This window comes from Lepisosteus oculatus, chromosome 4 (genome assembly GCF_040954835.1).
Source record: "Lepisosteus oculatus isolate fLepOcu1 chromosome 4, fLepOcu1.hap2, whole genome shotgun sequence".
Lineage (NCBI taxonomy): Eukaryota > Metazoa > Chordata > Actinopteri > Semionotiformes > Lepisosteidae > Lepisosteus > Lepisosteus oculatus.
In genome coordinates, this window is record NC_090699.1 from 26,411,725 (window position 1) to 26,437,424 (window position 25,700).

The 25,700-nt window shown below is 36.1% G+C and overlaps 1 protein-coding gene across 4 annotated transcripts in view; it reads right to left on the reverse strand.

Moving 5' to 3' along the window:
* The window catches only part of dock1 (dedicator of cytokinesis 1), a 292,059-nt gene that overhangs the window by 55,374 nt on the left and 210,985 nt on the right, over positions 1–25,700 (reverse strand). For all 4 annotated transcript variants that reach the window (XM_015346833.2, XM_015346832.2, XM_015346831.2 and 1 more), the window contains exons 30-33: positions 12,560–12,638; positions 11,599–11,699; positions 5,837–5,895; positions 3,930–4,078 (exon numbers count right to left, since the gene is read on the reverse strand). In XM_015346833.2, the coding sequence (XP_015202319.1) occupies positions 3,930–4,078; positions 5,837–5,895; positions 11,599–11,699; positions 12,560–12,638 (388 nt within the window). The remainder of the gene's footprint in view (positions 1–3,929; positions 4,079–5,836; positions 5,896–11,598; positions 11,700–12,559; positions 12,639–25,700) is intronic.

Genomic DNA, 25,700 nt, shown 5'->3' on the forward strand with positions numbered 1-25,700 from the left:
TAACTGTGTTAATAAAGATAGTAATTTGACATAGGAGTTTAAGGTTTTTTAATTAACTGACAAAAAGCAAAACCCATATGAGGCCACTGCAGTGTGTGGTTTGCAGGATGATTGGTTTTCAGGATGGAGTGGTCCAGGGAGAGTTCATATGTGAACACGGTCAACTAGTTGTGTGCATGTTGAGTTCAAGTTCTGTGGACTTGAGAATCAGCCTGTTGACATACTGCACAATTCAGATTTCATGGAGTTACAGTAAGTAGCTGACATACCCTATAGGGAGACTGTGTGCAAATCACGAGCTGGAGGGCAGGAGTCTTCAGACCAGAAAGAAAGAGATTGGAGGGTGTCGGGACCACAGAGGGGTGGCAGCCCCAGGGCTTGCTGTGACCAATTGCTTCCCAGTCTTACTGGACATGAATCTGTGTACTGACAGCCTTGAGGAAACTGGGAGGACTGCTGAACCCCAGGGTCCCCAAGATCCCTCTCCTTTTAGTAAGATGGAGCTAGTGACAATGGGGGGGACTCATTTATTATACGTATAAACAGTGTATTGTGCATGAGAGACAGGGAGTCTCATACTTTATGGTTCCTGGTGCCCAGGTTGCACTCAAGTGACCAGGCTCCTGGCCAGAGCCGGGTTGAATCCACTTGTCATGGTCCATGTTGGACAAATACAAGAAAAGGCAAAGTGACTTTTTTGCAAGACAAATTTAAAATTTATGCCTTTATGTTTATGAGCAGAATGTCAACAGTGGTGTTTTTAGGTGTTCTACTGGTGTCGTGTGCAAGCCCAGGGTAGTGAGAGAAAGAATGGAGATTTAACAAGGAGTTCAACAACTGGTGCAGAGAAGAGGGTTTTAGGTTTATGGTGCATTGGGGGTTCAAGGTACCATACAAGCAGGACAAGTTGCACTTAAACTAGATAGGTTCCAACGTACTGGAGACATGCATGTCTAGAGCAGTTGAGGATAATTTAAACTGGGAAACTGTGGGACAGGAAACTTATAACAAGCCTGTTCTGGTAGATTCAGAGAAGTCCTAGACAACAGGAAGAAAACAAAATACTCATCCGTTCTTAAAGGCTTATACATCAATGCTGAATAGGGGTGGAAGGATCAATCGGCTAAAGATCGAAATCGTTCGATATCCGTTCAAAATATGTAAATAAGTTCCTTTTACTTGGCCGATACTGAGAGACGATCTATGGCACAAAATATTTGAGCCACAATTTCGCTGTGTGCCTTGGAATGAAAACGTCATCCATCTGGCAGTTTTTTTAAATATCTGATCCAGATCAAGCCAATGCTATTTGCAATGTTTGTAAAAGTAACATGTCTGACGTGGGTGGAGCAACACACAGATTTTTTATACAACTAACCTGATACGACACTTAAGAGCACTTCTCCCGACTGAATACAGTGAGCAGCCGAAACTATAAGAGCTAGCAAAGACAGATAATGCTACACTGACATTAAGACAACCGTCAGTGCAGGCGACATTTGACAGATACCAAATGTACAGAAGCAATAGCCCAAAAGCAAAAGGAATCACAACCAAAATTATATAATTTATTGTGTTAGATAACCAACCATTTTATGTTGTTGAAGATGTAGGATTCTGCCGCTTGATATCTCACCTAGAGCCGTGCTATGCCATTCCCGGTCAGAAATACTTTTCAGATTATGGCTTTCGGTCATCTTCATTAGATAAAAGAAATGTTAGACCGCAGCTTGTTACTTCATGTGAGTTGGTTGCAACAATCGTTGTCTTACATGTAATAAAACAATTTTAGCTTATACCATCTTTTGTGTCTTTGGCTGGATAATAACACACCAACCACCCCCCACCCCGGCTCGCATCGTTATTGGCCGATCCTGCTGACAGAAAATCGGCGATTCGTATGGGCCTCACAAAACATTGATCGGTCCATATCTAATGCTGAAAGCATAGGAAATAAAACAGAAGTTGAGATTACTGCCCAAATGGAAACTATGTCATTATATAATTAACTGAAACAGTTACATGGTGATGGGGGGTATAAATAAAACTAAGAGGAACACACTTTTTCAGAAAAGCACACAGGACTGAAGAGGTGATGGTAAGTAGATACACAAAAACATCCTGCAAGTAAGTGTGTGGACACTTTAGAACATCAGAAAAAAGTGGGATATTGTGATGCGGAATACAGGAGCTGAAATGGAGATTACTTGAAATGATTAATGATTGCTTCCTAACCCAGTTTGTAAAGGAACCTACTTGGCATGACTCTCTTATTGACCTAATCTTTTCAAACAACCAGCCTATAATTAAGGGAACAGATATGATAGAACCACTGGGAAATTGAGACCATAATATGGTATCTTTCAATGTATACTTTAATTAGAGTTTATAATTTTAGAAAAAAACAAGCTATGAAATGAGGCAGAGCTTAGAAGCAGGGAAACAAGAACAGATAAAGAGTCAATAAAATAAGGGTGGTTATATTTAAAATACAATATTAAAAATTACAATGAGAATTGCCAAGAGGGAGACCAGAAAGAATATTGTAAAACAGAAGCAAAAAAATAAGCAAACAACAGTAGTATAATAGTATAATAGGAGTAAATACCATGCAAGATAACAGGACATTAATAATAAATGGTGATAAAGACACAGTTATCAAGCAACTGTAAATCAATCAATTAAAGTTAATGAAGGTATTTGAAGGTATGAAGGTAAAATGTATTTTCCAAGTCATACTTAAAGGGTAACACCTGTTCCAGTTTCTCACAACAGTTATTAAATCTCTGTAACAAAATAAATTGTCTTTATCAAAAAAATTACCAAATTGGAATTAAGCATAAAATCATTAACTTTGTGAAAATACTGTAAATACTCTCCATGTTGACGCAACTTGCATTCAAGTTCCCACGAATTGGGAGCCCTTCCTGCTCACTAGTCTCCATAAAGACTAATGTAATGTGATAGATGAGTATATGGGCGAATAAATACAGGTTGTGCAGCAAATATTTAATTATAGAAATGTTCCAATGTGATCTGCATGAGTTAACAAGTAGTATTTGTTGGTAAAACCATCTCGAAATCGAAACCAATATTTCTCTTGGTATACACAAGCCTGCTTGTTTACAATGTCATAGGGCCACACACGTCACTGGAATTTTCGGTGTTTCGTTCTTGAATCACAGAATATGGCTGTGCACATACCTGGAAAATTAGTCTATTTTGTGATGTAAATTGGGGGTTTTACAAGCTTCTGTGTACTGTGGTGATTAGAGAATCCACAAAAACTGAACCAGGGAACTACAGACAAATCAGTTGTCTGCTGCTCGTAAAGTTATATATAAATGCCAGAGCTAACTTAGAAGAATACTTAGAAAATAAGCATATTTTAAGAGACAGCCAACATGGATTTGGAGGAAAAAAAATCACAATAAACTGAGCCTTACTCTTAATTTTCACAATAAGTAATGTATTTAGATTTAGTACAGTAGTTACATCAAAGTCCTCTTAAAAATACCACGATGAATACTACAACTGTACATAAATCACTATAGGTAATGGGCACAAATACAATGATGTAGGTCCCGCCAGCTTTCTAAAAATGCAATTATACCAGAACAAACCATCTGCAATGACTCAATGGAAAAGGCCATGAATCATAGTATGCAAGATGTGTTAAGTGAATTACAAAGGCAGCAGGCTTAAGAGCTTCCTTAGGAGAATGTGGCATTATTTCAGCATTTTACTTTACAGAACAAAACGAAAACTTTTAAGAAGTTGAAACAAAGAAAAGAAAAGAAGGAAAAATAAAAAAAACAACATATTGTGTAAGTGAGGCTTAAGGACGTGCTCAAAAACTTTTGAAATGTTCATGTCTGAAGCCCTGTGATGGTGATCTTGAGTAATAAAAGAACATCAAAGGGACTGACCCGCTGAAAGCTCCGGGTGAAATGGAACTCGCACTGCATCATGTCGAAGAAGATGGGGATGGTGGCCTTGCGTAGCTCAATCTCAGGAACCAGAGTCATTTCCAGTATGGGACCGACCATCTCAGGGATAAACTTAATCTTGTGTGGACCTTTCATGCACAAAATCAGGTAAAGAGGAACACATTAAAACAGGGGTGAACACCGAACAATCTCAAACATGAATCCAATTACCACATCAAAATTCTCTGGCAGGTTGGATGGTTTTCTAAAGTTGATATACTGGGTGCCAGAAAACACTACCAAGATTACATTCTTTTATTTGATACATGAAAATTGTGTACAGGCAGACACAAGTGGATTACTTGATATACCCAACTGCCCTCCACGAACTGACTCGGAACACTGATTTCTCTTTCCCAGTCCATGTCACTCTTCAAGTTGAGGATTGCATATTCCCAACACAATAAAGGAACTAAAGAATAAGCACAGTGCAAACTAAGGAGACAATGCTAAGTGTATCAGCACATCCAATTTTCAATTTAATTTTACTTTCAGTGCAGTATGCTGATCCATGAAGTGTATATTGGTGAGGACTTATTTAATTATTTGTATTACTTTAATTCTTAATAATCATGTACCCCAATTCATTAGTCAAGCAAGCATTGTTTATATATTTTTCTTAAGGTTCTTTGCAAAAAAAAAGACTACAATGGGGATACAGTATGTAGATCCTAGAAACAATCTGGAAAGTTAGGTTTATACCTTGTATTGTAGCAGCACAAGAATTAACGGGAGGTCTTTCTAGGTTGAGCACAGCCTGCAATAACTGGATGTCATTTAACCTATTGCCTGCTGGCTATAAAGAGAAATCGGAGTCTCATCAGTTTGAATCCCAGGCTGGCTATTAGAAAATTCAGACATGTAACATTCTAAACAATCAAAGGAGGTCAATTTTTTAGATAACTTCCGTCAACATTAAGATCAGTCCGTCCAGATGAAATACTTTGGAAACAATCACATGCATGGATAACTTCATTAGATTTCATTACCATGCAGTGGATCTGCATGATGGTCTTTGCCTGTACAAATTCCCAGTGTCCCTGCCTGTTTGTGAAACCATCCCTAGTTCTTGTAGTATCATTGATGTGAGTCATAGTGGAAAAGTTACCTGAAAGCCCTCATGACTTGTGCTGATCAATCCATTGAGTTTATTTTTAATTCTCTGCTTCTGTTTTTTATTAACAGATGCATACAGGATTTAAAAAACACCATGTGAACTACTGTGTCCACGACAATGAAAATAGTAAAGTGTCATCATACCATTCAAAAGAATATTTTTAGAAGTGCAAGCACACTGATGACAAAAATTGCAATTATTGAGGAGGCTCTATTAAAAAGGTGTATCTAATAACACTTCAAATGAATCTTTCATCAGTTCTCTGCTGTGGTTTTAGCACCCATCATGGTGTTAGGTTATAAAAGAGAAAACCATTTTCTCAGCTTCATCTACATTGAAAGTAATTGGCTTACTACTGTGCTTAAAAGTACATACAGTCTCTGTGCTTTTTTTTACTAACATTGATTAGTAAGAAAAGAGAACACTGTAAAGTACTGTGCATTTCAAAACAGATTAACGATTATAATTTACACATTTCTATATGGTATCCATATAATTAGGATTTAGAAAATTCCACTTGTTTCGTTAGGTCTAATTATACATGACCTCCTGGTTATATGAGCATTTCTTATATATTGTTCAGTTGTTTGCATTTGCACTGCTGGAAATAACAAATAAGATTATTAACCCATGGACGTAAAACTGCTTAAGTGTGTGCTTCATTTTATTTTTTTTCTACAGTTGCATAACAACAGTATAAGACAGGTGAGAAAACATGCAGTTATCTTACCAAGATTATACCACATGTCTCTGATCTCAAACCCAATTTGCCGCCTCATATCTTGATATCTGCAAGGTGAAAACAATAATAAATCAATTCATTTATAACCCATTAGTTTTTGGATAGATCTGCACAATTACCTCTTCATTAATCATTTTCACAATCAAGAAAATCAAAAGCCTCTCAAACGTCAATCCCAGATTATTATCCATATTACTCAAGGCTAAGTACACAACAAAATGATCTTTTGCAAAGACAGATACCAAAACAAAGCATTCCTGTCAAACATAATACTCAATAAAAGCAATCAGAAATGCATCTATGGACATTTGATGTTCATAGCCCAATTCTTGTTCTTTACATCATGAACAAGTAAAAGAAACGTGGTCTGGTAATAATCACCCATATTTTGTCATAATAATAATTATTAAAGCCAGTATTAGAGGTAAATATTTTGGACATTGATATCTTAACTGCTACTTATCAGCCATATGAATGTGTTACTAGAGTTTCAGGTTATACTAGACAAAAAATGCTAAATTAAAAAATATGTTGCTCTTTACAGGGTTATTATAATTTTGTTTTCCCTGTCATGCAATGACATTTCAGTGAAATGTAAGCACTGAGGAGAATTCTTATAAGCTATTGATTGCTTTGCCAATATATTTTTAGAAGGCTGTAATTAATGGAGACAAGGAAAGCACATTAAAAGTATCTAACAAAGAAAACCATTAAAAAGGTGGTGGCTAAAAGTTGTGCTGATCAGTTTGTGCTGCAGAGTTGTAACATTCTCTATAGTTTGCATTACCAAAGCTAAAAAAATCTAAAGATTCTAAATGTGCTATATTTACTTTATTCAGAAAGATACCTATCTCTGTGTGCTAAAATCACTGTTCTACCTTACTTCTAGAATTAAAGAGTTTTTGCCTCTCTTTTACCTAGTAGGGGTATTTTGGCAAAAACATAAAATGTTAGCCCAGAGGCCTGTTTCTTATCCAATAGCATTATATTCATTTCCAGTCAGGCAGGGGACTGGACAAATGAATAGGCATCAGTATAAGAATAGTGCTCTCAAGGAGAAATGGTAAAACATTATGCTATGTGACAATCAAAAGGTTTTAACCACCAGACTATTGCCAAGCTCAGGAGAAAACACTTGCAAAGCATTTCCAAAGATCAACTCTTGATCAGAATAAGACAGACAAGAAAGCAGTGGAAAACAAAAAAGAATGTTTTCAGTTAATTTAAAATGAACTTCGTTAGGAGAACACAGCCTGAGCTTTGTACTGGAGAAATATACTTTGAATGCTGTGCTACTAACACACTCACTGACAAATAGATTTTTCATAACATTAAAATTCTACATTAACAGAGTCTATGATTACTATGACAAAAGTTATATTATTATAATTCTATGCAAGTGAAGATGTAGTGGTCTTAAGGAGGATGGATTTCCATCACCTTCCCTAGCCAGAAACAATCCCAGATCGCAATCCTATAGAAAACTGGTAGAACTGGCAGAATGTGCAGTTGAATTCCATTCCATAAAAGACGCTGGGTCTGGGATGCAGATAGTTGAATCCTTTGTGAAATACACACCATGTTGTATTCAAACTGTTTCTGTTGCTCACAAAGGTCCAATACATTTTTCAGAAGGGATACCTAAACTTCCGATACTCTACATAATTACCTTTTCTCACATGACCCTTGGTGTGGAAATAGATATTATAGTAAAACTATAAAGAAGTAAATTAAAATTTATAGAATTATTTTAAAATAATTCTACACTCAGTTAATGAATGATCCTCATGAAAATGATGAAGAGATACTTGAAAGACATGCACTCCCACAGACAAATTCATACAAGAGATATGAGGGTGATATCACATCCCATGACTAAACGCCCTTTATCAACAGACAGGGCATGTTTTTTTTCAGGTGAAGACATCAAAATTCACATTAGGTCACCTTCAAAATCTTAAAACCACTCACAAATTACTGTAGGATGCATATTCCAACCAATTTTCTGCTCTTATTTAAGATAACTTGATTGGAGTAAATTTAACAGTTTTGCCTATAGTACATTTTATGCTGTTTACAACATTCATAAAAGTTGTGAAAAAATAATGATGCTTCCTACACAAAGACATGAAAGATATGAAATATAAATGTAACTACATTATAAGGAATTCAGACAAAGCTCATTTTACTTGCTAATATAGATTTCTGTATGTTTTACAAACACACCAAGCAGGATCAGCTGCAAAATAACTATGACTGAAATGGCCTAAACTTAAAACTAATGATCAAAGAAAAAAAGTTTGAGGAAAGACAAAGGAAGGTCTAGGGAACTCTTGGGTAAATTAACAATCAGTTCCACTGCAGAGGGCTATTTCTAAATTAAAATCTTTCGCTCAGCAGTACATGTCATCTCTCAAGTTTGTTTGAAATTTTAATTTACTGCCTGTTTGAAACCAAAAAAGAGCATAGCCTTAAGAGAGCTCCAAGATAAAGGAGAAATTCACCCTCTAACTGATACAAAGAGCAAGAGAAACTGGGATAACATCTCATCTGTCAGCTGTCAAGACACAGGCTTACCTGTCAAAAGTTGGGAAACATTAACTGAACTGACATATATGGCATTACACTCCTACTGAAGCCAGAAAAAATAATCTGTGACAAATATAATGATGGTCTTCAGAATAAAAAAGGATCACAGAACAGCCACACATGCCAGAGATCAAAATATCAATAACCCTGATATAGGCATATCTAATCGATAAATATTTTTAGACCACTATTATGAAACGTACCTAAAATTTAGGTTCAATTATTTCAAGCATTAAAAAATTAACATGGTTTATTATTAATAATAATTGATAATAATTGCTTACACTTATATAGCGCTTTTTTAGACACTCCACTCAAAGTGCTTTACACTTTGACCCCCCTCCACCACCACCAATGTGCAGCCCCACCTGGATGATGCGACAGCAGCCATAGTGCGCCAGAACGCTCACCACACATCAGCTATCAGTGGGGAGGACAGCAGAGTAATGAAGCCAATTCATAGGTGGGATCATTAGGAGGCCATGATTGGTAAGGGCCAATGGGAAATTTGGCCAGGATGCCGGGGTTACACCCCTACTCTTTTGGAGAAACGCCCTGACATTTTTAATGACCACAGAGAGTCAGGTCCTCGGTTTTACGTCTCATTCGAAGGATGCCTGTTTACAGTATAGTGTCCCCGTCACTATACTAGAGCATAAGGACCCACATGGACTGCAGGGTGAGCGCCCCCTACTGGCCCCACTAACACCTCTTCCAGCAGCAACCTTAGTTTTTCGCAGGAGGTCTCCCATTTAGGTACTGACCAGGCTCACACCTGCTTAGCTTCAGTGGATTGTCAGTTTGTGAGTTGCAGAGTGATACGGCTGCTGGCATGGTTTAGACAGAAGAAAGCTGTCATTAGAGCTGTATTATAAGTATTTCATTCCAGCCAGTGTAAGACTGTGCTAAAGAGACTATAAAAGAACTGAGAGGTAAAATGCTACACGATAAATAATATATCAGAAATAATTCATCCTGCTCATGCAGTGTGCTGAAAGTTTTGATGGGAGTATTAAAAAGCTAAAAGTAATTAACCCGCAGTCATCTTCACTCAGTAAGTACAGGCTCAGTTCAGTGCTGGTTATCTTGATTTTTTCTCCAGTAATTGAGAATGAGCACATTCCCTGTTTTTTTTTCTTGCAACCAATGTCAGGACCACTCAGACACAAAATGCTAATAGGTTACATTTAATCAAGCACAAAAAGTGCAGCTCTTGAGTTGAGTAAGATAAGAGTTCTTCCTGCCTGTCCTAGCCTTTTCACCAGCTGTTTCAGTTGCTCTTCACTAATGAAAGCATTAATTCATGACAGAAATCATAACCTAAAGTTGATTCCAATTAAAAATTGATACAATACTTCCGTTCATGCACAAAACCTCATAAATATGTAGTTTCTTAAGAGTCTAACAAGGTATTTGTGATCTTTTTTTACTTTTTGCTGTCTGTTACCAGATAGTGGCATGTAAATATAACTTTAACAGTACTCCCAAAAGCTGAATCAATACAGATATTCAGCTGGGAAACAGGTTAAGTCCTATAGTTCAGGTATCTCAGAGTTAAGCTTAGGCTGTGTCATTAGGTAACCATGAACTGGGGTGCAAGCCAGTGCATCAGTGAATCACCCAGTCTCAGTTGTCAACACTGATAGTGGCAGCTTTGGGCTGTTGAGATATGTCTCATCAGCAGGCACTGAAAAGCTCAGTAGTCTTGAAGAGAAAATTAATGGTGCAAATTGCAAGGTGAATCCTAGAGTAAAACCTGCTCAAGGCAGCCAGAAATCTAAAACTGGCGTGAAAATATATAACTGAATAGGATAATGATCTAAAGCAGTGGTTCTCAAACTGTGGTATGCGTATCACTCGTGCTATGCGGAGCGCCGCCAGCTGGTACACCATATGACCCTGAAACCTTTTTTATTGTTTATTTTTAATTGTTGTTATTCCTGTTGTCATTCTGTAAACAATTAAAAATAAACAATAAAAAAGGCACCATTTCAGTGAGATGGGTGAGCCTGTTTAGTCGAGCAAAGCAGATGTGAATTCATGTTTCGCTTTGAGAAGCCACGTTTAAAGGCGCTATATCAAATAAAGTTATTATTATTATTATATTTGTGTGAGAGTGTGTGTGCACGTTCTGGGGTTCCAATGAGAAGATGACTTGTAGGTGGTACTTGGATGCTTTGGTTTGATCAGAGGTGGTACTTGGTCCGAAAAAGTTTGAGAACCACTGATCTAAAGTACAGGGCCAAAACTATACAGGAGTGGTTTGACAAGAAGAAAGTGAATACATTGAGTGGCCCATTCAAAGTCCTGACTTGAATACAATATAAAATTTATGGTCTATCAATGATCCCTACTGAACACGTTAGGACCCGGAAGAGTGAGCAAAAATACACCACCGTACCAGCATATTTGCATTTCTTTTTCAGTGTGAACATGGAGCAGCGCTTTTATGAAAATCTTTATACACTATAGTTCACTGGCAATGCTTAAAGGAAATCTAAAGGCAGATTGCTGGTAAGGACTTTTGTCAGAAAGAATCCAGACAGAAACTCTAGTGTCCATCACACAACAGCCATGACAAAGTGGATGTACAGACTATACTATCATTCAGGGAGAACAAATGTCCCTTTTCCATTCCTGATTTGTATACCTCCTTGCCCTTTTCACCTCATCAAAATGTGCTTTCACATTGTACAGCTAATACCTGTCAGTTTTCAGTTAAAACAATTCGAGGTTCTCCCTCATCTCTTTGGATTAGTGGCTTTCATCTTTCTCGATTTCTGCCTTAAACTGTCAGAACAGGCAGCCTTAATTATTCCCTTAACTTGGCAGAACTCAACCCTTTAGGTTTTCTGTCACTCGGCCCGCTAAACAAACAATGTGAAACAGACTTTCCAAATGAGGTACAAAGAAGCACAGCAAGAAGCTCTGCAGCTGCTGTGAGCACTCTGAAGTCACTAAGTGTACAGCTAGCTAAAGATCACTCTTTGAATTAATTCAAAGCAAACACTCCACCTCCACTGGGAGTATAAACAATAAGAAAACCCATGAAGTCATGTTAAAGTTAATTACTATTATCTACGACATCAATGGAGATAGAATAACTTCTTACTCTGTCTGACAAAATGAAATTCTTGGATGAGAGTTAAAACCAAACTCACTTATGAAATATTTTGGCTCGTTTATCACTGGAGAAATTTTCAAGCTGGAGAGATTCTTGGGTGAGAAAAGCAACTGCCAGGTGAAAGTAGTTGTTCCAAAGCTAGAAAAAAAAAACAGAAAAGTTCCTGAATGACTCGACATGGTCATAGCACATAATAATGTAATAATAATGTAATGTTGCTTTATTAGCCCTATACATAGAGATACTGTCAACCTCTGTTAGCTCTACATGTATTAGTGAACCATTAACACATTAATTGTATTAATACATACCCTGTCTGAGGAGCCTATCAATGTCATTTTGCAGATGTTAATTAATGAATACAAAAGACTATTAGTGAGGTTTATAACTATGATGTATGACTTAGAAAATGACACCATTTCATATTTTGATATTTTATTTTACTGCAAAAGTTGAAAAAACAAAGATATCAAGACCTGCAGTATGTATTGCAAGGATATTAAAGGACAAAATTTACTCAAACTGCTTTAGGGCAGAAACGGTTTCAGTTCTTGTGATTTAAACTAGCCTAATGAGTTAGCTGAGCATTATTTGGAATCCACCCTGAAAAAACAAGTGCATTGTGTTTGGACACTTAGCCTTTCAGAGGTCTTCGTCTTATTTCGATATCAAGTGCACTGAAAATGTTATTAATGGTAGAGACAAGACATAAGTTAATCTGTCTGTATTGGACTCTTGAAAAAGACTCCTGATAAATGTAGCAAATCAAGATTCTTGATGGAATTTACCTTCTTGGGTGATTCCCCAAGCTCTGACTGTTTAGCCATCTTAAAATTATTTTATCTTTCTACATCATGCAGTATGTAGCAGACCCTCACAATTATTTTCTGGTAATGAAAGGAATAGTAGTTTTTTTTTACCAAAGTTCTGTTACTGCATACATACATATTTATGGGTATTATAAAACATAACTGGATGGTTTTATTCATGGTACTTACTTGAAGTTCAAAGTTGGCTTGATCGAGGAACTTCTTGTTTAGCACTGCAGCATACTGATTAATTGCTCGCAAGAAAACTCTGTAAGAAAAAAGATTTCTTATTTAGTCCTTTTGTACTTTGTGATCAAATAAAGATTAATTGCTTTATGTAAATTTAGCTGTAAGCTTTCAGTCATTCTACATTGAAATGTTTTCTTAATCTTCATTTAAATGGAAGCAGAGAGCAAAGAATTCAGAACTTAATCAGAAACATTTTTTTTTTCTTTGACAGAAGATGCTGTTTGGAAAGTAAAAGTAGTGTCTGCCTCATAGAAACTCATGAGCATATTTATTGAGATTCTGATTTGCATTAAACTCCTGCTCAGAAGGAATGTGAACTGATCTTTAAAGAACATACAGTACATTTACAGTAGATGTGTTGCTTTAAGTAGTGCCATTTACTGTAAGTGCATTTTTGTCTACCACACCAAACCAAGAAGCTAGGTTTTCTACTACAAATTATTCTTACAACAGGGATGTGTAACCCTGGTCCTGGAGAGCCACAATCTGGCAAGATTCATACATCACCCTTAAATCATCCATTTCCAAAATGTTTTGAACAACTTAATTTCTTCTTAAGCAGAAGACTTAATCAATGACTGTATTTAAGAATCTTATGATATAAAAAGAGTAATATGCTGCAGCTCCCAAGGACATCAACAGATCATTCCTGACTTTAAAAACAATTGCTAAATTGGTAATAATAATAATCTCTACCTAATACATTTTTTTACTTACTCTCATGTATGCTTTATCCTTACACCACTAGAAAGAGAATGTTTTCAAACCATGTACTTTGTGCCTCATTCATAACTGCAATACTGAAATTCTCTCAAATGCTCAAAATGTGGGAACCTGTTCCCCAAACATCTCAAAATTCCATCCTGTGTATAAACGTTTTCTTTAAAAAGAATTGCAAAATCATTATATTTCAAAACTCTTTTATATAAATGAATGCGAGTACATTTGTGTTTAGATACAAATTGTATAAAAAGTGAAACACACGGGTACACCACCTGACATTGACATTAAAACCTGATTGTTAGAAGTCTTTGTTGAATTTTACCTGTTAGTTAATAAATGTAATTAGTGTTCAACAATAAAACCTCATTTGGAAATGGCAAGCAATAAACATACTTTATTAAGCTTGAAACAATGTGTAATTGTTGAAAATCCTCAACAATATATCTTCCTAATTGACCCTCATGCTTTCACGCAAGACTTGCAAAGTATTACTCATCTACACAGGGAATTCAAATAAGACACAGATAATAAACTTAATTGCTTTTCCTACACTTAGACAGCAGGAAGAAACAGACATTAACAAAATAATATGCATGATTGTACCACTTACTCAAATTAGGAACGAAAAGAGACTATGATGGGGCTTCACAAATGCCTACCCTGAGACTATCCTCACATTTTAAATGCCCTGAGAAATTGTCAACACATTTTACATTTACATTCGTCATATTTTCTTTTTCCTTTAACCTCTGAGTAATGCATTAAAATATCATGACAGCATTTTAAAGGAAAGGGCCTTGGGATGTCTAAGACATCAGACTTGCTCATGGCTCATAGCAATACTGTATGCTTCAAGGGACTATTAAACAGTCCACTCATGTATCTGCACATCATCATTTTTTATTTTGCTTAAAACCACAAACATGACAGAAGTGCAATTTCCCATTAACGGATAATATGTCTGTTGGAGAACACCGTGAATAAATGAATCCTGTTTAAAAAAGTCCCCATATACCGCACTTTCTGGACTCTTACAATACTCACACTAAATTAAATCTTGGGGTGTTCTATTAAGGCATTTAATCAAACTGCACCAATAACAGTAAACATTATGACTGAAACGTACGTAAAAATCATGTAGCATATTCATAAAACGTTTTTTATTCAATCTGCTCCCAAGTTAATTAAAATTCATGAAATGTCGTCACAATTAGGAATATTGCTTTAAAGATACAGCACTCCACTGTACATTTTTGAGTGATGACAAGAATTAGTGTAATATGAGTAAAAATATCAATCATATTTTAGATTGGCTAACTCATAATACTCTACTCAAGCAACACTATCATTTTTTAAATCATTGTTAATGTGGCTTGTTTGAATCTGGAAGCTACACCTGCCATTTTAATATGTATTCCCATTAGCTGCTTAAACAACACTTTAGTGGGTATATTATCACAACTGTGTTGGTGATAACACATTTAAAAGCTTTTTAAGTTAATATTTAAACATGAAGTGCATTTTTTCTTTACTGGGCAAAAAGTCTGAAAACACAGCAAACAAGTTCTTAACCAAGCATGGGGTATTAGGATATGACTTAACCGACTATGTATACTTGTCACTCGAAAAAGTACTTGAAAAAAGCAGAATACAAGGACTAAGCTGAGAAGAAAACCATATGTGACAGTATATACTCACCAGAAACACAATTTATTGTTTTAGGTATTTGTTCTGGGAGCAAGAAAGCTAGGTAAAGACAGATGCCAGTCAGTTTGTCAGGATTCAAGTAAACTCGTAAGTTAGGAACAGTTACAAATACCCTTCAATTAATTCCAAAAGGCTCCTTTTCGTGAGGCATTATTACAGTGTTTGGTCCAAAGAGGCCTTCCTGTTGTGTTCTGCCAACACAATAATCATAAATCATCTCAAACGCTAAAGCATTACAGCAATCTCAAACTCGGCAAATGCCACCTTGTATTACTTCAGAATTGTAACCAGCTCTCACACAGAGCTTTAATGACACTTCTCTGATGGTGGGTCTTTGGATTCTGACAGCAAAGGGAGAGCCTTTAAAAATCAAAAGGAAACTTCTAAGGAAAGGCACAGAAGATGGAAGGTCGCTGTTACCTTGTGACAGCTAAAACGTGGATAAAAAAATCATTTTGAAATGAAAAGAATTACTGCTATAGAGGGTAGTGGAGGGTGGGCAGCTCAGGATTTCAGACTCTGCCTTCTCAATACATTTCTGACTGCAAACTATTCATGGCTGTGGGCCCATCAGCTTCATAAGCTGTGAGAATGAGAAGATGAGAACTAGACATGGACCAAGTCTTTTTACCACATTTATAAGTTCGCATTCACTGCTTGATAACTGGAGTGTCTCTGGATTTAGGCCACTTCATATTTAAATGTAATACCTTGGAAATTATTATCTGGAACTAAAGCAGAGGTGTTCAGTCCTGATTCTGTAGGGCCAGTGTGTCTGCAGGTTTTTAAAGTCTCCTTAAAGCATTCAACAAAGAAGCTAGTAACCTGCTGGTTTAGCTCATTAAGAATCAAATTGGAATTAAATCCTACAGACACACCAGCCGTCCAGCACTAAGAATTTGACAGTCATGTTCTTAAAAGAGACGGGAAACAATATTCATAGTCACTGAAAGGTAAATGTTGAAAAGAGTGTTTGCATTTAACATTAGGAACCCTTGGTTCACATGTGAAGTGAGAAGTCATTGAAAATGAGTAACGATTTAAGGATATAATGGGCACCATGCAGGTTTCTCCCCTGAACATTGTCAAACAACAAAAAGGCCTGGAAGGTGAAGGAGAAAAGCAAAATACAAATAATTTGCACATTATATACTATAAACAATACTATGCCTCTACTATACTAAATGGGGCCAAGAAAATCTTTTACTTCATATGATGAGTGCATCTGTAATAAATGGTGACCTTGTAATGGTAAACCAAACATTCTGAGACATGGTTCATGTCTAGCTGACCAGGTTTATCCAGCTGTGGTACACAACATGCTAAGCACTTCCAAGGGAAAGATTCAGATAAACCTCCTGTACTGTTGTTAACCAAGACGTTACACAATAATTGACAGACAGTAAAACTGTATGCATAAATAATAAAAGATAACTGTCCATTCAATTTTCACTTTAGGAAATGGTGAAGCAACTATTTCTCACTTTTCTGTTGAGTCAGGGTGCAAAGGATAGGTTATGAATTCAGTTAAGAGTCATTTTTTTTTACTCTTTAAAAAGCTATACTTTTATCTTCACAAGACTTTTGAAGTTGTCTGACAGAAAACCACTACTGAAAGGCAGACTTCAGAAAAGACTTAAAATTGTTCAGCCAAAAACATCAATTTAAAAAAGCTAGATGGCTGGTATAATTTCAGGAACTTTTGGCTACAATCTTCAAAGTGATCTATGAAATCAGAACACAATCTGATAAAAATATAGTTCTCTTCATTTTTTCTACAGGATATAAATTCATACTTCATGCAATATTATTTTTAGCTATTCAAAATAAATACAAAATATGTATTTTGATAAAGTAAATCATAGTAAAGAAAGCCAAAGTGATTAATTCCTAGAAAAGTATAACTTTGGTCAAGAAACTACCATGGGGAATTCATTTTTTAAAATGAAGTGTCAGTACAACTTGAATAGATCTGAAACAACTTACTGGCAGAAGGCACCTCTACATTTGTATCTAGAAAAATCTGAAATCCCTAGGGGGAAACGGAGATACTTTAGGCAGTCAATTCTCATTCAGAAGTTCAATACGTAACAGCAAAATCCAACTGTACATGCAATGCACTATTGAGCTTTTGACTGAAAACCTGTCATTTCAAAACACTGGTGGTGCAGGGCAAATAACTATTGAATGATCAAGCTAAATTGCAAACCACCATATAATTATATATTGAGAGAGAAATAAATATGATTATAAATTAAGCCTTTTAAAAACATATTTAAATGAAACATCCAATAACAAGGTTTAGCAATTCAAGCCAGAAGAAATGAGAATGCAGCTGACATTTTTGACCTTAATGAAGTTAGGGAACAGCCAATCTATTTCTCAGGCAATTTCCCAGCTAGTAATTACCAGATAACTATGTTCTTGGGGGACCTCAGAAAATATTGATTTACCAATCCTTTTCCTTCTGTCAATATTTTATGTTTCTATGACAAGTAAATACCACTTCCCCAGACTACTATCAACAAGGTTCAATTTCCAAAATAGAGGTGGTGGAGAGCTCAAAGACATGCCTGTGGAAATTTTGGAAGGGAGGGGAGAAGGAGTAAGCGATTCATCGGCTGATTTCTAAAGGCCGCTCATGGACACTGTGGCACAAACTAATTGAGATGAATAATGTGTTTATCAACGGTTAAACAGAACAGAACAACCACCTAGAAATTCAGCTTTCAGGGTTAGACTTAGATGAGAACTGCAATCTTTTTACCTCTGGAACCATATACATGAGAACATAACGAAAACCATTTGGCCTATCTAACTTGTTTGATAACGTATTATCATAACCTCCATCCAGCCAGTTTTTGAAAGTGCCCAGAGTTTAAGATGCATTTCCTACTCTCTGACCTAAATGAATTTCTTTTTAGTTTTCTACTGTGACCCATTGTCCTTGCTACGCTAATGAGCCTAAGTCAGTCTGCTGGCTTCATACAGCTAGTGTATACTAGAGCCGTATTAAGATAACAATATCTGTGTCTCTTGAAATGGCCTTTTGTTTAATTCATTTGTTCTGGGGTTGGCAACTTTGAAGTTTTTTAATGTGTCATATTATTTATATATAAAATATTATATACAGTGGGCATAGAAAGTCTCCACCCCCTTTCAAAATGTGCACCTTTTGTTATATGACACTCTGAAAATAAAAAATAAATAAATTAGGCTTGTTCCATTTTTATTTACACACTAACCCACATTAGCCAAGTGAAAATAAAATTCTAAAACATTCTGAAATTAATTTATATTACAACAGTAAAATACCTTATTTGGATAAGTGAATACCCCCCTTACAATTGCACTTGTAAACTTGCTCGGGTATAACCAATCACCTTACAGAACACACAACTTTAAGTATCCCATGGTGCACACTCAAGACCATCATTAAGAAGTGGGAGGCGTGTGGCACAACCCGGCCTTTGCCTAGATCAGGTCGTCCCTCCAAACTGGATGACCGAGCAAGAAGGAGACTGATCAGAGAGGCGACCAAAAGGCCAAAACAACTTTGAACGAGCTACAGACCTTTTGCCAAAGACTGGTCATTGTGTGCATGTAACAAAAAATCATACTTTTTGCCTGGAATGCAAAAACCCAATACATCTTACATAAAGAACACCATTCCTACAGTAAAGCACGGTGGTGGCAGCATCCTGTTGTGGGGGTGTTTCTCTTCAGCTGGGACTGGGGCACTTGTCAGGATAGAAGGGAAGATGGATGGTGCAAAATACAGGCAAATTCTTGAAGAAAACCTGCAGCCCTCAGCCAGGAAGTTGAAAATGAGAAGATGGTTCACCTTTCAACATGGCAATGACCCAAAGCACACCGCCAAAGCAACCGTACAGTGGCTGAAGGACAGGAAGGTGAACGTCCTTGAGTGGCCTAGTCAGAGCCCCGACCTAAATCTCATCAAAAATATTTAAAATGACTTGAAGAGGGCAATCCATCAAGGGCCACCATGCAGTTTGTCTGAGCTTGAACAAGGAGAAATGGACAAATATTCCTCCCTCTAGGTGTACAAAGTTGGTAGAGATGTATCCAAACAGACTCAAGGTTGTAATTCAACCAAAAGGTGCTTTCACCAAGTATTATCTCAGGGGGATGTTCTCTCCCCTCTTTCCCAGCTTTTCTATTTTTTTTTAAATAAATTTTGATAAGTTATTTCACTTGATATTGCAAGGCACAATTTGTAAATAAAACTGGAAAAAGTCTGATTTGATTTGTCCTCATTTGGGGTTATAGGGCAACAAAAGCTGAACATTTTGAAAGGGGATGGTGACTTTCTATCCCCACTGGAACATCATAATTATGCAGGAGGTTTGAATGTGTATTGCACCCTTTGGCTAGAGCCTAATCGTTTTGAAAATAGTGCCCTGCATGTTTAAGGATCAACAAGATTTTTATACCAGAAACATCTGCTGTAGACTTATTATTTCCTAAATTCATTATCCGTGTAGGAATTGGATAATGTATCAAAAACCATCAGCACTCACAACATCAATACCTTTAATCAATCATTCAATCCAATTTAGACGTAAGCTGTTTGTCAAGTTAATTACACTGCCAACACATGACTGGCATACATTTCTTAAGAGATTGTATGAAAATAACCTCATAAAATACATAAGTAAAAAAAGTTGAATAAATAAGAAAACAAGTCTACTCTTATTCTGATGACTATGACATTAACATGTCGCTGCTCATTTGTTTTACTTCAGTGAGTAGCACCAATACAAAGTTTTCCATTTTAATTTTTGGAAACAATGCTCTTTTTCATGAATTCCCCCCCAGAAAACAAAACAATTCTGTTTATCATAATATCCCCTTTAATGATATCTTGAAAAGCCTACTTTTGATAGGAGCACCACTATTGCCTGAAATAGCCCTCTCAATTATACTAAAAACCTTCGCCCAACTTCTTGCCGGGGGGGAGAACAGCCAAATGAGCTTAGAAGTCAGTCTCTTAGCTGATGAAATCAGTGAACAAAGACAAACTAGCAATTAAAATTAACAAAACTGAAAGGCGATTTGCTTGCAATACTGTGAAAAGCTGAAATAAACCTCAAAACAAGGACTTGATCCTGGTGCTGGTTAATCCACAGGCAATCACCTAATAAGTGAACTACTGCAAGGAGCTAAATTGCATTTGAGAGTTTAGAATCATTACCAGAAGCAATGCTGATGTGACCTATAAAAACCCAGGGAAAGTTTCTATAAGCCAAAGGGAAATGAGCTGCTTGTTCAATGGGGAGACTTGTAAAGCCTGGGAATGGAATAAAAACTGGCCTTGCATTATTTAGATATTATAACAAAGAACGTTAACAGGTTGCAGGTAAGAACATGCCATTCACCTGCTGATCTTATTTGGTGGCTAGAAGCTTACAGATCCAGAAGGAAAAGTATATAGAAATCGAGTCATTTTTTTACAGGTTGACAGTGAATCAGCTTCAACGACATTACTCAATAGCTTGTTCCAGACACCTACCAACTTTATGCAAATAAGTACATGCTGAAAGGCTAAAATCACTTCCTTGGTACTGAACATTCTTGGTTCCCAGTACCAGTTATTTTAAATTTATTTACAGTTTCCAAACTGATTTATGCATATTACCAATTTCAATTAGGCTATACATGATATTTCAGGAACAGATCTAGTATAGTTGACAGCACTGCTATTAACTGTATGTGATCAAAGTCACAGATGTGTTCTGTAACTCTAAATTCTCCAAAAACAGTGTAATTAAATGAAGAAAACAGGAGTTGTTCCCCTTGGCTTGTATTTTCTATTTTTCTTTAGCTCAATGTTGATATTAACATTTGTATCTTTTGGGTACACTGCTTTTTTTGTTTAGTCATACAACTTTGACTGATTTACTGAACCACAAAATTAAAAGCAATTTTCTCACATCACAACCTTTCAATGGCTTCTTGCTTAAAAATACACATTTCTGGTCTAGAATGCTAATGCAAACCCACTTGAATCCAGCTGAGACTGATCAAAAATGACAGTGTCAAACAAGAAAGAGCAGCATTAATCTGGAAACGGGCCGCAGGAAATCAAGGACAACGTAACATTTGGTGCTCTGAGGAATTCAGAAGCATTGCTGGGAGTGATCAGAGTCTCGTACAGAGCTAATAGAGGTTGCCATGAAAAGTAATTTTGATTAAATTGGTCTTGAGAGAAGGTGAAATGTATACTGTATGAATTTATACATGTGATCTCAAGAAAGGGAAGTTGTGGTTAAGGCAATGCTTCTAATAAGTCTGTTTGATTTATTTCAAAAGCACTCTTTTGCCTTCTTGGATATTTACAGGTGAAATACGGAAGCTGATGAGCAATTCAAATTAGCAGGGGCCAGCATAACTACCATGTTCATGTGTTATGTCACACATGCACCACTGTCACTCCTCTCAGTTTAATACCTCAGCCTGTGGAGAAAATGCAGATGATAGAATACCCACACCACCTCTCTGCTTCCAGTCAGAGTTCAATGACCTGTTTGCTCATCATGGTATTCTAATGAAGTTTCTGGGTCCTGTTGTGAGCTCTTTGTTCTGGGTGGTGTGTTCTTTTAGAGACTCTCTAATCGTCTTATCTGCTGATATGAACCACTTGCTTCCTAAGCATTACCATAACTGGAATGCTTTCTATTCACAGCAGCTTGTTGCTGGAAAGGGCAGGGGATGTAAATTCTAACCTCTTGGGCTCTGAACCCCTTAATACATCTGCAAAGCAAAACAATTTACATTGGCAGTTTAAATAAAAAATGAATATTTTATTTCTTTGCCTCATAATGATGGTTCATATTTTAAATCTTCAGTTCTGAACTCTATTACAGGTCGATCGCATTGCCATATAAAACTTTAATGTCTGCTGGTGTTGTGTTTTTATAGTGGTGTCCATTAGAGAAATGGAAATTGTTATAACAAGTGGGTGACATTTCAAAAGATTGCTTGCTGTGGCCCTGGAGCCTCATGCAAATGTTAACTTTTCAATACACTGTAACATTGGTCTGCTTAATTTTTCTCAGACATATTTTTTTAATTCAGTAAAAACATAGATATTCTGCTTAAGGAAAACTACTTCAGATGAATTACAATCATCCTTGGGAGCAGATATAATCTATAGTACAAAAAATAATAATAAATGAAAGCTATCAAATGTAGTGTGGCAGTAGCATGCTTTGCTTTGTTCTGCTCAAAGATGGGAAAGTCTATAGTGAAAACAAAGTCCATCAGATCTCACAAAGCTGTCTGAAAAAAAAAAACCTTGAGTTCTTTGAGAGGCACAGTATCCTCTAATCAGAGGCCATCATATGACTGGTTTCAATGCATTGTCTAACTTTCACATTTAACATGTTGACTAATAACACAGCACATTTCATTAAAGGTCAATTATGCATTTTAGGACATGCCTAGGATACATAATGATGCAATGGATTGTTTTATATCTTTTCATTTTGCATTTGTCTATATTCTACATTCTATTTGGCCATATCTGCTATTTGGCAGATCCAAAATTAGATGTCAGCTCTGCATGTTAAGGTAGTGTGCGATGGTGTTATACATACATCCTGAACATCTAACATGGGTTAAAACAGCGTCAAAATATAGACAGTCTCTGATTCTCCCTAGATTTTTTCAGATGGCACAGACTATGATGTTCCAAGATTACTTTTCATACACTAAGGCAAAAGCTGAAAAAATAGCAGAACATCTTTGATATAGTTTCTACCTTGCCATAAAGAGAAGACTGAGCTACCGCGTTGTAACAGCTGTAAGGGTCTATAAGAGATTGCTTTGAATTTTGCCTTAAAAAGAATATTAGCATTTTTGCTCCTGGAACAATTTCCAAAACCTACAAACCAACTGTATCCTTATAAACAGAAATAGAATCTGTGATTCCTGTGGTTGAAAGTCTATATCACTCTTTCAAATTATATGAAAAAGCACAGAGTAAATCAAAATGCATCCTAGAACTATTTATATCATTTTTTAAATTTACTTTAAAATACATTGCTTCTTTTTTCTCTTAATTCTTCTGTTAACAGCTCTGCAAGTTCATGATCTGCAGATTTAATTTCTTCTGAAGAACTGAACTGGCATAATGGCATTCCTGTGAAAGTATAAAACAATGTATAAAACAGATATGCATATATACAGTGTGTGTGTGTGTGTATTAAGTGAAACTGCCAGTTTCCTTATCTGTTCTATTAAAGGAATGTTAAGAACTGGTGGTCACAGTACACAACCCAAGATTGCCTGAAGAGTGAATACAGGTCAGCAAGGAGATCTGACTTTGCCGAGACCAAAGCCTGCCTAAGGCAACTGGGCTGAATGCTGTTTAAATGATATGATTTGGCACGGATATGAAGTTTAAGAACTTGCAGCTACTTTTAAAAGAGGACAAAGAGACCTTAATGAGAAGAGTGGCACATTTTGTAATCAATTCCGATCTCCCTCTATTAAAGATTAAAAATTTAAGTGGTGTTAAATTGTTAAGTTAACAACTTAAGTGTTTTTAAAGTGAAACTGAGCATTTGCCACTTGCAGCGTGGTGCAACACTTGATTTCCAGATTCTAAGCAAAAGCTAAAATTTGTGCCAAGGTAATATAATTCATTTATTCATTAACCGAGAAATTAGATAAGACAACCTTCACAAGATTATTGTCAAAATGAGCTCTTTGATAACATTCCATGAATTGTATTTTATTTCTGATTCAACATATTTCTCACATATCTCATTTTTTTGTTTCCCATTACATGCTGAATGCAATCCTGAATCAAAACAGAAGAACTGTGATTTAAGGGGAACTGCAACGCCATTTTTATATTCGGGGTAAGAAAGAATCAAAACTGATGAGTGCATTTCAAACCACAATAAAATTAAAATGTACACAGTAAAACCTCAAGGTTGCATCACAAAATAGATTAAATAAAGCAGCAGGCTTGTGTATACATCTCTTGATTTCAAGACAGTTTTGCTGGAACATACTACTTACTTGTTAATTCTGCATGCAGATCATGTTGGAACATTTCTGTGGTGAAATGTCTGCTTGCACAGCCTGTACATATTGACTCGTACATCACATTACATTAGTCATTACAGAGACTAGCGAGCAGGCAGGGCTGCTTCACGTTGCAATTCCTGGGAACTCAAATGCTGGTTTGCAACAACATGGCAATTTACAGTACTTTCACAAAGTTCACGATTTTGTGCAACTTTTTCTATAGTGTTAATTAATTTATTTTTAATAATGATTTAGTAACTGTTCTGAAAAAATTGGGACTGCAGTTGTCCTTTAGCTGTCTTGGCAGTGACTTGGGAATCCTTGGAGAAGCATCTGATTATTCTTAAAACTCGACTGCTTATGATAAATTTCTGCATCATACAACTTGAGTCACACTCAAATACATTCCAAAATGATTTCCTGAAAAGGTCTGGAATGCTTTGCAGGTTTTAAACCAGTTTTCTGGAATGAAATGGCAGAAGAAGGATCAAAGCCCAGTGTTTTAGAACTGTTTTGAACTGGCATTGAATCTCATAACACAAGTCTTTTAACTGTGTTTCAAATTTGTGAAAGGCTTCCAGTCTTGTATTTATTTTCTCACACGTTTAATAATCCAATGAATCTAAACCATATGGATATCAGAATGGTCCTCACTGCTTGAAATGAACATTCTTCAGTATTGTTTTGAGGCGTATGGGATTTCAGATATGATGACACAAAGCATGAAATTACATTTGTATATCTGTGCATTTCCGTTTACAAGGATGTTTATATTTTTATAATATAAATTTTACAAGAGGAGATAGTCATAAGACAGCATAATATATTACTCTTTGAAAAACATAAATCATTACTGTGCCTTTTTCATTTTTGTACAATAGGGCACACAGAGGGCCATTTCCAGTTGAGTAAGTGTTATCGGCAATGGCTCTTCAATCATGTCAGCTTGCTGCCTTTTTTTCAATGCTCCTTAAATTCCTTGGAAAAAGGACTGAGACTTTTATATAAGAGTCCTGATTTTATGACAGATGAACTGAGCCAAGTAGATGAATCTGAATATTTCAAAAGCGATCACAAATTAATCTTTAGGATGTAAAGTGTTTAACAAAGCCATTTCCACTAATGGTCATTCCATTTCCTTTGTTCTTTGTGAACCTCTAACTCCTTTCTCAAAAATAAGTCCCTATCTTTAACTGGAAACTGCCAGCTAAAATTATCTGTTACCACAATCATTTCTACTCTTAATATTTGCCTGTTCCAGCATCTTAGCTTAAAGGGTCACACTAATTATGTGACATCTGAAGACTGCTGAAAGGATATGCATTATATTTTGGAAATTGAGTTTCCACAGAGCACCTAGGGTTCTCTTTTAAAGATCTGAATAGTGATGGATGAAATATCTAAACTTTAAACCTGCTATTACAATGTTGATTTTCATAATCAAAAAAGAAACTTTATAGGAAATTTTGAACCACCAAAATACCAAAGGTAGCACTTTAAATGCATAATGTTTAGTGTAAATTACTTAATTTCAACCTGACCAGAAATCTAAATTTGTATGGGGAGACAATCGTTTACCTTAAAAAAATAG